Source organism: Poecilia reticulata, linkage group LG15 (genome assembly GCF_000633615.1).
Source record: "Poecilia reticulata strain Guanapo linkage group LG15, Guppy_female_1.0+MT, whole genome shotgun sequence".
In the NCBI taxonomy this organism is placed as follows: domain Eukaryota; kingdom Metazoa; phylum Chordata; class Actinopteri; order Cyprinodontiformes; family Poeciliidae; genus Poecilia; species Poecilia reticulata.
The window spans coordinates 19,972,954-19,986,222 of NC_024345.1; the positions used below are offsets into that span (position 1 = coordinate 19,972,954).

Below are 13,269 nucleotides of genomic sequence, written 5' to 3' on the forward strand. Positions count from 1 at the left end.
ATAAAATGTATATCTGAGGCTTGGAGCCTGCTGAAAAAGAAAGTCAGATTAGACAAAGACTGAGCTGTTTGATTTAAAGAGAAAAGAAAACTTTTGTTGGGAGATGCCAATTAGAGACTTTCAAAATCAACAGCATTGTGCCAGCTGCCAAGCAAGGTAGAGGATGGTGTTTGCCATTTTTAGCAGAGCTTTAAGGTGCTGATTTTTGACCATTTCCTACCTATCTAAAAGTGGCATTTGAGGTCAATCGGTTAAAATGAAAACTCAGTTGGGTTTCCCCAACTGAGTTTTCTTGAGATAGACATTATTAATGCATACAGTTAGATAACAATAAGCTACCTCAATCCCACAGAAAATGCATGAACTATGCTTAATAGCTGGTGCCTTCCAGAAAGTCAGCTGATTTAAATATTTCTGATAAGAAGAGAAAACAGACATCCAGCCAGAATTAAGCCCATTCTACAAAGATAAAAATATGTTTGAATATGATCAAAAAACAGGTCAAATAAATGCAATGATAATGTACAATTTATTTTTATGATGAGTGTAGAGACAAATTAGCAGTAACAGACTGATTCTAACCATAGTAATAGGCACTCAAAGCTGTAAAGAGCATAATGTTACATTCCTTCCGTAGTTTCACCAAAGTGACTTTATCAAATCTCCTACAATCAGCTTTCATGCTCACCACCCACCAAACGTCACGCAGGTTCTGCTCTGCGGTCAAAACGAAAAAGACAGGTTGAGGCTTTCACTCACACCAGACTTTCACAGGGCGAGCAACCTCACAATTACAACAGTCCCTGAAGGCAGCATTTGATCCAAGCGCTCAGGGGGAAAGAAAAAAAAGCAGAGTAGAAGAGAGAGACTATTTAGCCTTGTACCTCTGGCCTGGTAAGATAAAGCCACCCTGAGGGTTGTTTTATCAACTTCAAAAAGACTGCGCAGGGTTTTTTTTAGTCTTAGTTTTTTTTTTTTTCTTAATGTGTGTGTTAACATTATTTTTCTAATTTTCATCCCGTAGTGAGCGCTGGCCCGGTGTCACGCATGGCTCCCCAGGCGGTCTGGCTCCTGGTCGCGCTGTCCGCCGTCCTGAAGCTGCGCTCCTGCTGGGCTTATACCTGTCCGGCCATCTGCCGCTGCAGCGCCGACACGTTTCAGTGCAGCAGAGACACTCAGCTGGCCTCCAGGACCGCAGCAACATCTGCGCTGCGACTGTAAGTAACCCAGCTGTCTCTGGCTTTCAACAGGTACAAGTCACAGAGAGCAGTCTTTCCTTTCAGGTTATGCCATCCTATAAACTTTTTACTCTCCGCTGCTTTCAGTCCCTCTTCAACTTAACTTTTTATTTTTTATTTTTTATTTAACTGTCACTGTAAATTTCCCCTCTTAGCACCGTTTTATATGATAAATGTAGAGTAATTCGGAGAGACAACTTAAAGAGACATTTTTGCTGCCTATTTTCTATTTTATTTTATTTTTTATATATGTCACAGTATAGCTGTGGATTTAACTGCTTTCCTCATGAATCTTACAGAAGGCTCACCCAGCTGCCCTTGAAACAAGTTCCCACTCATGCCTTCAAGGAGCTGATCAACATTACCATAATGTAAGTGGCTTTCTCCTTTACATATAAAAGAAAATTTAAAGTGGTGGATTTATATTAAATTCAATTAGGGGTTTTAGAGAGACTCATTTTCTTTTAAACATAACTGTATGCATAAGAAAATAAAAACATTTTAATCAGTGTAATTATTCATCTCGCACAATAATGCTGGTAAATATATATTGCCAGACTGGCGCAGTGACCTTATCTGAAAATGTATTTAACATTCAGAGTAATAGTGAATGAAATTTACGTAGATAAAAAGCCTACTAACGTGAAAATACATCAACACTGGCCCTTTTCTGTGTGGGACGTCAGTATTTAATATCTTTCTGGCAATGTAAGACTTTTTAAGAGCAATGATTTATTTTAAAAGACAACACAATATGCTTCTAATTCTTTAAATTCACTCTGTTTTCCTGCTTATTGATGATAAACTCAGTTTTTAACGTTCTAATGTTCAGCAATTTTAATATTTTTGCTAAATCTTTGTGAGTACTCACTGGGGTTGCATGATCTCAAGAAAAATATTTAATTTCTACTAATGCTAAACTTTGCGATATTAATATAAGTTGGAATAAACATTTTCTTACCGTTTCCATTTTTCTTACCGTTTCGTTAACATTAACAACTCAGCAACTCAAAGCTAAAACCCCCCAGAACCTAACAGTGTTACCAGGGAGGCAACGTTCATAACCTTCACAACTTTTGAAAACCCACCAGCCCAGCAGAGCTTTGTATTCTGCCACGATTTGACTTTTTCTGTTCCAACAGCCTTGAAAAAATAGTCTTCTCTGTGATTAGCACGCCGTCTCTGACCTCATTCAAAACCAAACTCAAGACCCATTTATTTCAAAAGGTTTTTGATGTTTGATTTTTAGTATTTTTATATTCTCTTTACTTTTTCAACATAGTTGTATATTTCCTTAGCCTTTACTTTGCACTACTTCCTTTTTATTGCGTTTCGTATTTGTTCTTACTTCGTAAAACAAAACGAGTCATCGTTGCAAGGCGTTATATATAACGTTTGATATGATTTGATTTACAACACCCTGGTGTGATGGGATCTAAACACAGGAGAAGCCCCCTGTCCTAAACTCGACACATTCAAGCTCAAATGAAAATCACAGCTGCGAAGAGAAATATCTTCTGCAGAAAAACATTCACGGTCAGATGAGCTAATGATGTAGATATCTGACCCAATTATCAGAGATCTTGTGATTGCAGAAAGCCAGTGGTAATGGTGCATCACGCAAAATAGATGGAATAATTAAACCAGCTCTAAATTTATCTCCACCTCCCAACCACAACAAATAGTTGGTTGAAACTTGGGCAAAGTTGCATAATTTAACAGAAAAATGACCGGAAACCCATCAAATCTGGTTTTTCGAACAGACAAAACGAGTTAAGATTAATCTTTCATAATGGCCTTACCTCCACCCTGTTAAAAACTTGTTGACTGTGGTTAACAGCTAAGCCTATGCAAGTCAAAAATTCTTTGAAACGGATTCTAAACTTTGAATTTGATTCTTGTTTTAAGAAATTGTGACCATGTGTTAGTTACATTAGATAGATCATACATTGTTGTCTGATCCATCTGACTTATTCATCAGCCTTACAGAAATATAATTATCCTGGTCGTGATGAGTGGATGTAAACTTAAAAAAGCACTCGGGTTCAAATTAGGAACACCTGTTGTGGATCATGTGTTCCAAGGATTTGAATAAGATTTAAAGTTAAAACATAAAATTTAAAACTGTCTTAGTTGTAATAAACTCAAAATATATTCACAATGTTTTGAGTCATTCTCCTCCCTGGACTCCCATCACTTTATAAAATTCCTTTTGATTCTGAAACACACACAATTCCCATCATTGTAGGATGATGAAATATGAGTTAAGTGTTGCTCCTCTTCTTGTCAACATTTTATTAACAAGCATGTTTCTTTAAAAGCGATTGCTTGAGGTTGTTAAATCTCACTGAAATTGATCTGTATTTGCAGACGCATCAGTGTTAGACCACTGGCCATTAATTGTTGACAGAAACTTTCCTAATGCAAGACTTTTCTGGCGACGTTAGAGAAGATCAGGACCACCAACTGACTCCTGAACAGTGCATCATTCATGTACTACCGCCCGACTGTCAAGTTCAAACATCTCAACTCTCTTACACACAGAGGAGCCCAGAGAAAAGAAAAAAAAATCCTCTCTTTATATGGAAGGGGTGACTTTAATGGAGCCCGTGGGTTGTAAAATCCCCTGGAGCTCAGCGGTGGATGTCTCAGCAGCATAATTATCCTCAGCACAGCAGCAAATCCGCCAAGAAATGACTTAAAAGAACAAACCCAAGTGTTATGTTATCACTTTGTCATATTAATCACACAGAAGTGCTGCAGGGGAGCGCGATCAAATCAGGTGAGAAAACCCTGAAATGTAGTGGAACTAAGGAAACGGTGCACAGAAAGAGGGGGCAAGTTGGAAACCGGTAGGTTACTTATGCAAAATGCCCACCTGAACTCAACTCTGAGGAGACACCTGAGCTCTAATCGTCTGTTTCCTTTTTTTTTTTTTTTTTATCATCAAAATTTTTTGCATGTGACTTTTTCATACTGTGCTGAGCATGTTTGACTTTGCTCTCTGTTCCTCAGGGACGCGCCTTATCAGTCTCAGATACTTACTGTACTTTAGTCTGATCTGCTAAATGGAGCCCAAATTTAGTCAGTTTTAAAATAAAAGAGGTCCTAACTGTCCAAGTAGCCTTAAACCTAAATGAAACGGCAGCTTTACAGCTGCAATCCTTCATTTCCTCCTCGCCATTAAGTCTGCAATGGTAGAATGACATGACTGTGTGCTTTTGTCACCGGTGATGCATGCTCGAAATCACAGCAGCTCTTCATTTAGGCGATCATGTGAGGAGGCTTTTTATGACCTCTAAGCAGTAATTATGACACTATATGTGAAGCAATTAAGAGACGGGATGAAGGGAACGAGGATCCGCGGTACAGATGGAGTACTTTAATTGTTTCTCGGTTGAAGATGGAAGGACGTCGACGTTGGACGTGCAAAAGGTATCGGCTGATTACAGCTGAGCGGCAGTCGAAAATGATGATTGCAGGCAGGAGATGGAGAACGTTTTACGAAGTCAGCCATCAGGCAACAAAGTAATCAAGGACGAATACAAAAAAAAAAAAAAAAAAAAGGGTCTTGGTAACTTTGTCTCCGTGTCTTTGTTTAGTCCTACTTTTTCCAACATCTTCACCTACTCTTGTTGACCCAAAAGCATCAGTGATGTATGTTTGGAGCTTTTCCACACATGAGTTCCTGGCATGTGAGCGCTAGTGGCCTAGAAAACGTGAATTGAATTGGTGGTGGGATTTTGTTTTGGGAATTTCCCTGATGGTTTGCAATGGTGTATCAATCATCCCCGTCCTATTTTTGTCTGTCTGAATGCATTAGAAGTTAAGCATTCTAAATCAAACCTAACACAAAAGAGAAAAAAAAATTACTTACCAGCTTCATGTGAGATAATTCCAGTGTATGTTCTTAATTAATGACTGAAGGAGACTGATTCTTTTTTGTTGTTGTTTTGCAGAGAGATCTCCCAGAGTGACTGCATCACACACATTCAGAAGCACGCCTTTTTCTCCCTCCACAGTCTGGCACAGATGTAGGCTAAGCGACTTTTTTACCTTCTACCAAATCCCCCCCCATCCACTGCTTGCATATCAGTTTCAAACATGATTGAAGAAATATTCATTTGCATGTCATTTAAGTTTCATTGGATTATTCTGTCAGTTACAAGGCAGAGTGTTTAATCATTGAGTTTCAGTGCAGCCGATACATAAATATTTTGTGCGAATGCGAACGCTTTTGCATGTCAGACATCGCAATTACTGATTTGTTTCCCAATTATTGTTTCTGCAGCTCAGTGCAGAATATCAACAGTCTGAGGGTCATTGAAAGGGGAGCCTTCACGGATCTGCCCAGGCTGGAGTATTTGTAAGTCACTTCGTTTTTTTGTTCGTTACGCATTTAGACGTGATGATAGCTTTTGGGATTCTGAGGTTTTCACTGCGAAAACACAAAATTTGCCAAGTATTTTTTGTCTAGTTTGTCATGCAAATATCTTAGTGCGCTTAAAATAAGACGAAACGAACTTAAAAAGTAACTTTGCAGCAAGATATATTACTTACCTACTTAAATAATTCTTGAATATGTACAAAAAAAGTCCTAGTTTTAGTGGCATTTAAAAAAAAATACTTGCAAGTGGAACTAGTACTTTTTTAAATCTATATTTCACAATTATTAACTTAAAATAAGCTTACACATCTTGCTGAAAAGCTACTTTTAAGTTTGTTTTGTCTCATTACAAGTGATAGATATTTGCACTATAATGTAGCTGAAAACACTCTGAGATGTTGCCATGTTAAAGCTTCCAAAGAGAGACTTGGAATAAATTTCACATTTATCTCACACGTATTTACAAATGATCCCCAGAGGATGAACCCAATTATTTCACAATTATGTGGCCCTAAAAATGTATCCGCCCCCATCCTCCTCCCCACGTGAACTTACTAGGTTTTTCTGATGTAAACAAATGAGATCTTAAAAAACAGAAAATAGAATATTTTCCACCTTTAATGTGACATTTATTCTGCTCTATTTAACTGAAAAACCCTTTTAGAGAAAATTATACAAAAAAATAAAATAAAAATACAGGCGCTGCAGTAACCTGATTATATAAATAACATTTATGAACCTTTTGATTCAATTTTCTCAATAATTCTTGAACCTAACTTTAGGTCCTTCTGGTCTGGTACTGTCTGACATTTTCCTCCTTTTGCTAAATACATAGTTTGCAGAAAGTTACAAGAGAAGCTTTGCATCATTTCTATACGTCTTCTTATCTATTCATGGCCGCCTGTATCCGTCACTTGTCAATGCAGGAGCATCTCAAACACAGGCCTAACACACTTCCCAGACTTGACAACCATATCCACCCTGGCATCAGATATCATCCTGTGAGTATTTTTATTTCAAATCGGGGCTTCTCTGCCCCAGCTTAACGTAAATTTGCAAGTCATAAAAATGCCTTTTTCCTTAGGTCACATTTTTGGACGAGAGCCGTTTCCTCTGAGCTCAGTTTTACTTTTATTCTGTCAATGTCACACTGCTATCAACCCTGACTGGTACTCTGTCTCACTGTGACACAGTTCAAACATCCCTTATTTGTATAAATATGTATAATTTAGTCTAACCAGAGAATGGAGCCAAGCAGCCTAAATGAGCGTTATCTCCTGCGCCTGCAGAGAAATGGCAGACAACATGAGGATCGACATCATTCCTGCCAATTCCTTCCAGGGCATCACAAAGGAGTACGTCGACATGTGAGTGCAGGGGCCTTATTCTCTTTGTTGCTTCATTATCTGAGCTAAAAGCAGCAATTTGTCACTATTTGTTTCGTTGATGCATGTTTGCATATTTAAATGTTCGGCTCGCTGACCTTGGCAATATGTGCCACTGGCGGCGAAGTAGAATTAATAACAGTGTGTCCTCAACAGGAACCTGGTTAGGAACGGCTTCAAGGAAATACAATCTCACGCGTTCAACGGGACCAAGCTCAACAGTCTGTAAGCAGTTTGGATCATTTGGAAAATTTGCCTCATGCTAATGCAGTATGCTGCAGCAAAGCAGCCCGTCACAGCTAAGTGCAAAGGATTTCCTACTCCAATCATAAATTACTAATCGTACCAGTAAACAACCCTTATGTAAGACTAAACAAAGATTGGACGCCTCGTTGTTTTCTTGCCTTGTTCCATAATGCTGAACGTCAATGAAGACGAGATCCATACAGACACCCTGCAGTCTAAAAATAAGACCCCATCCTCCACAGTGCCGGCTCCAGAAAAGGAGATGAATAATACACTGGGGGCAGAGTTGGTCATTATCATGTCGTCTCAAGTTTCCGTTCAAATTGTGTGTGAAGCAGAAAATTGAGGTTACTTCTTTGTGTTTTGTAGAATATTGAGGGACAACAGGAACCTCCGTCATATTCAGGAAGATGCTTTTGAAGGAGCCACAGGTCCAAGCTATCTGTAAGTTTTCTTGTAATTTATATATTTTCACCAGTATGTGGTGTTAAGGGATGTTTCAACAGATTTTTTTGCACAAATGCGTTCATCTACACAAAAAGGGTTTTTTGAACGTTTTATAAATTTGCTCACAATCACAGAAGCATATATCCGCCGAGTGCATCTGATGCACCATTTACAGCTGAGAAAGGGATCACAACATTCATTATGAACTTTTAATTTCGAAGGGCATACAGATAAAATTCATTAGATTTGACTCATATTGGCTGCACGGTGGCGCAGTTGGTAGAGCTGTTGCCTTGCAGCAAGAAGGATCTGGGTTCGATTCCCGGTCCCGGTCTTTCTGCATGGAGTTTGCATGTTCTCCCTTTGCATGTGTGGGTTTTCTCTGGGTACTCTGGTTTCCTCCCACAGTCCAAAAACATGACTGTCAGGTTAATTGGTCTCTCCAAATTGCCCCTAGGTATGAGTGTGTGTGTGCATGGTTGTCCTGTGTGTCTCTGTGTTGCCCTGCGACAGACTGGCGACCTGTCCAGGGTGACCTCGCCCGGAACGTTAGCTGGAGATAGGCACCAGCAACCCTCCCGAACCCACTGAGGGACAATGGTGTAAAGAAAATGGATGGATAGATTCATATTGCTTTTCTTACACTATAGCTAGATAAGCACAGTTCTCCAGACTTATATACACCCCTGGTAAAGATGTAAGATCACTGAAAATAAATTAATCTTCAGTTTTCAACGCCAAATCTCACATGCCAGAAATTTTAGAAATGATTCCCCAATTTGATACGATTTATTTAGTAGAGAAAACTGGTCCGACTTCGAGTGGAATATTCAACTTGTTCTCTTGATTATTTCAGAATTTCTAAACATCTTTGCCTTTGTTGGTTTATTTTAATAAGTTTAAAGTGAATGCAGTCAAATAGAGAAGCAAAGAAGAACCCTGATGTTACATTTCTTTGCACAGAAATATATTAGTTAACTTCCCTTGTTGATAGACTGGCTTTGCAAAACTCCTGCTGAGCTCAAATTGAAAATGAAAAACACCCAGAGAGATCAAGGTTAATCCAAAGACAGGCGGAAGCATTTTATTGCAATGAAATCCCGTCATTGTCATTTTTTTCCCCAACCCTCTCATTCGTGTTCTTTGTTTCAGGGATGTTTCGTTCACGGCTCTCAGTTCCCTGCCGAGTAAAGGCCTGAGTCAAGTGCTATCTCTGAAAGCCACCTCTGCGTTCGCCCTGAAGAGCCTCCCGCCATTAGACGGCCTCGCCGAGCTGCTGGAGGCCGAGCTCACTTACCCGAGCCACTGCTGCGCTTTCCACACGTGGCGCAGGAAGCAAAGGTAAGCGGCCAGCGCTCCCAGCGATGTGACAAATCCATTTACATCTGCATAAGAGAACCAGGCCGTGTCTCCTGAATACAGATCAGTCGGCCGGTAATTAGCGGTCAGGTTTATTGATGATTCTTACAAATGAATGTTTTCTGCTCTCTTTTTTCTCCTTTCCTTCAAGGGAAAATGCCTCAAGGAACTTTACGAAGTTGTGTGATCTCAGCAACGCAGAAATGTAAGTTGCAACCCAGATCAACATCAGAAATCATCCTCTCCGCCATCTTTAAGTCTACCTGTGTGTCATTTTATCTTGCTGTACAAACAGCCGTTTTGTGAAAGCTTCAGCTTTTCCCCTCGAGTTGGTCTATCATACTGTTTACCAATAATAGCTACTGAAGTTTCAATGTAAAAAGTTTAATGGGCATCTTTACTTTTGCAAGTCACCATCTGCCCTTAAAGATGTGTGAACAGACCTCAGCATTTAAAAACATCCATGAACAGAGAGACAGCTCTAATAAAACGCACCAGTTGCACTCTGGTTTTGATTAATGTTTGCATTAACAGAAGGCATTTGTATTTTTTTTTTTATGTTATCATTTTGTTATGAAGAACTATAAGTCAGAACACATTGTTTCATTATCTGTGGGAAGTGAACTGCTGACAATCAGCATCCATTTTTGTTTCTGTAAGTCAGATTAGATTAGCTACTTGATGTTCAGATGATACATTTCACCAGTGAGGCTCAAACAACCTTTAATCGTCACATTGGATTTCTTCGTTCTTCAGGGAGCCCACTGATGACGGCATGAATCTCATCTTCGACATAAGCTTCCAATACCCGGACCTTGTGCTTGGTTGTCATAGCAGCCCGTTCGTGATGTGCACGCCGATGCCGGATGCGTTCAACCCCTGTGAGGACCTGCTGGGCTTCCCCTTCCTGCGCTGCCTCACCTGGCTCATCACGGTCTTCGCCGTGGCCGGTAACCTGGCCGTCTTGGTCATCCTGCTCGTCGGCCGCCACAAGCTGACCACCTCGACATTCCTCATGTGCAACCTGGCCTTTGCCGACCTGTGCATGGGGCTCTACCTGATGCTGATCGCCTTCATGGACTTCAACTCCCGCCACGAGTACTACAACCACGCCACCAGCTGGCAGACGGGGCCCGGCTGCAGCACGGCCGGGTTCCTGACCGTGTTCGCCAGCGAGCTGTCGGTCTACACGCTGACCGTCATCAGCCTGGAGCGCTGGCACACCATCACCAACGCCATGCACGTCAACAGGAGGCTGCGGCTGCACCACGTGGCGGCCATGATGGCGGCCGGCTGGGGCTTCTCCCTGCTCGTCGCTCTGCTTCCTCTGGTGGGAGTGAGCAGCTACAGCAAGGTGAGCATCTGCCTGCCCATGGACATCGACACGACGGGCTCTCAGATTTACGTCATGGCCGTCCTCATCCTCAACGTGGTCGCGTTCCTGGTCGTCTGCTTCTGTTACGTATGCATCTATCTCAGCGTGCACAACCCGGAGCAACCCACCCGCCACGGCGACACCAAGATCGCCAAGCGCATGGCCGTGCTCATATTCACAGACTTCATGTGCATGGCGCCGATCTCCTTCTTTGCCATCTCGGCCGCGCTGCGCATGCCCCTCATAACCGTGTCCCACTCCAAAATCCTGCTGATTCTCTTTTACCCCATCAACTCCCTCTGCAACCCCTTCCTGTACACCATCTTCACTCGTGCCTTCAGGAGGGACGTGTGCCGGCTGCTGAGCCACTGCGGCTGCTGCGATGCCAACTCCGATTTCTACAGATCACAGACGGTGGCGTCGCAGCACACCTGCATCAGCAAAGTGGCCGACAGCAAACCTCACTCGCTGAGCTTCTATGCCCATCACATTAAGATGAAGGGCTGCTTACTAAGTAAGGGAGCGACATGACTGTCGGCGTGCGGGCTGGGAACTCGGAGGCAACATCTGCTCTCTGAAGATGCTGCGTTTGAGAATTAAGGTGAAGTGGTGGAGAGACTGCTGGCGTCACGCAAATATCTAATAGAATCTCATGTGGTTTATTTCGCAAACAGAAAATGTTCATTTAAACTGAGGAGGTTTGAAGGCAAGGGAAGTGCATCCTCTGTTCTGTACAGGTATTGTAAAAAGAAGCAGATAGGCAGAGAACAACAAAAAATAAGCTTGTTGAAGAAATGTAAAGCATCTCTGTTTGGTTGTACTCTAAACTATTGATCAATGAGATATTTAAAGTGGATCTAAAAAGTTGACACATCCCTGTTAAAATGGTAGCTTTTTGTGAAGAACATACATTAGTTCCATGATTTATTTCAAAACTTTTTCCACCCTAAATGTGGAACATTTTCTACAAATATTTGTTTAGGTGAAACGGAGGCTCTATTCTACTTGCATAACTGTGCACACCTGTGAGTTAATACTTTGATGAAGAATCTTGATTCAATTTAAGGCTGCATGATAATAGGAAAACATGCAATAATATTGGCGACGGTTGCAATAATGATGTAACTTGCAGAAAGACCCCAGATAATGACTGAGCTGCTTAAAAGAACAAAACAAAAAAAAACTAAACTAGCTTTTATTGAAAAAGTTGCGTCTGACCAGAGTCTGCAGTTTTGGCAATGAAAAAGACTTTCCTGTTTCTTAATGACTGGATCACCAAATTCTGACATATAGATTAGATATCTATGCACAAAGGAATACAGAGGACAAAAATACTTTCCATAAATGAGTCTGGTTAAGACTCAAACTGTCTGAATGTAAAACGCTCAGGTGAAAACAAAGTATGGAGAGTGAAGAATTACCGTAAATAACATGAAATATTAAATGTCATTAATTTACTAAAACTGGAGATATACAGAAATAAATGTATTTACATGTACAATTAAATGTATTAAATACATTTTAATATTTCTGACAATTTTATGTACCTGTGCTAAAGCACATCATGAATTTCAAACATTTATTTTAATCATTTCTGCATTTCCAAAACTAAAAATGTAATGTCATTTAAAATCTTTATTTCTCAAGTTATTTATTGAAAGTGGGCAGTCTTCACTCTCCATACATTTTGAGCATGGTGCTAAAAACTCAGCTCATAACACAAAGCAGGGCTCACACAGTGAAACATAGTGGTGGCAACATCATCCTGTAGGCCTGTGGGATTGCCATTCTTGGTCACAGTGGACCAAATTGTAAATGGTTTCAAATACCAGGCAGTTTTGACCTAAAGATTTTAGTTTCTGCTAAAAAAAAAAAAAGTATTTTGTCCAAACATACTGCATACCAAAAATTAAAAACCACTTTGCTGTAAGGAAGTTTTGTTCCCAATGGTCCAGTCAAAGTCCAGAACCAAAACAGACATGACAGACCAGAAAGCACACACTGAAAATAATTCAAACGTTCAAGAAGTATTTCAAGGTCTGCAAACTGAAGTGATTTTTTTTTTACATTTTCCCCTAAAGGCTTTTTTCCAGTGGAATTGCAAATAATCTTCAAATCCACATTAAAAGTTGGAAACAATTTTAAAAGGATTTCTCATTTTGTTTTTCAAACTCCTACCATTTTCATAGGGCTGTACACACTTGAGATCCACCATGAATCTATTAATGATTTCAGAGTTATCCTTCTTAAATCAAGACTTTTACATTTGTATATAATAAAAAAGGTTTAAATATCTTTTTAAATGGTTCTACTCAAAGTTGAGTTTTAGCGCCACCTTTTGGATTCAGGAGACATTTTGACAGGAGTGTTTGAAGACTGTACCAACATCTGAAAAGTCAAACTTTATACTGAAATGTCCATTTTATTGAAATAAAATTGTGATCATTTACTTTTGGCATTTCTCAAATCTCTTCTTGGATCTCCCTTTCCAGTTTCACACTCAACTACCGAAAACAGCAACAGGTGGGATTTCTTAAGACATTCGGTGGGGAAAAAAACCCTTCATTTTATAAGTAAAACATTCAATTGTTGCTTGTAGTTTTTAGATCACCGCAGAGCTCTTTTCCTGAGAGTATTTAGCAAAGACGACCTTCATCTTTCACAGAAAGTTCCGTTCTACATTATTCATATTTTCAGCAAATATTTTCTTAGATCAAAAGATTCTATTCAAGGAAAGTTTTGAAACCGTTTACCAAACACTTTTTTCCATCTGTTATCTTCAGCACATTAATTTCTTATGTGCAAATCTGTGGCAAGTTTAGGAGCCAGCAA

At 40.1% G+C, this 13,269-nt stretch overlaps 1 protein-coding gene across 1 annotated transcript; it reads left to right on the plus strand.

Moving 5' to 3' along the window:
• The first annotated feature begins 783 nt into the window (after positions 1-783).
• Positions 784-12,886, plus strand: LOC103477044 (lutropin-choriogonadotropic hormone receptor-like). Its single transcript, XM_008429912.2, has 12 exons — positions 784-894; positions 1,025-1,217; positions 1,538-1,609; positions 5,198-5,272; positions 5,530-5,604; positions 6,552-6,626; positions 6,915-6,992; positions 7,167-7,235; positions 7,626-7,700; positions 8,856-9,044; positions 9,214-9,267; positions 9,819-12,886. The coding sequence occupies exons 2-12, from the start codon at positions 1,048-1,050 to the stop codon at positions 10,966-10,968; spliced, it is 2,082 nt and encodes a 693-aa protein (XP_008428134.1). The 5' UTR covers positions 784-894; positions 1,025-1,047; the 3' UTR covers positions 10,969-12,886.
• Positions 12,887-13,269: the final 383 nt, after the last annotated feature.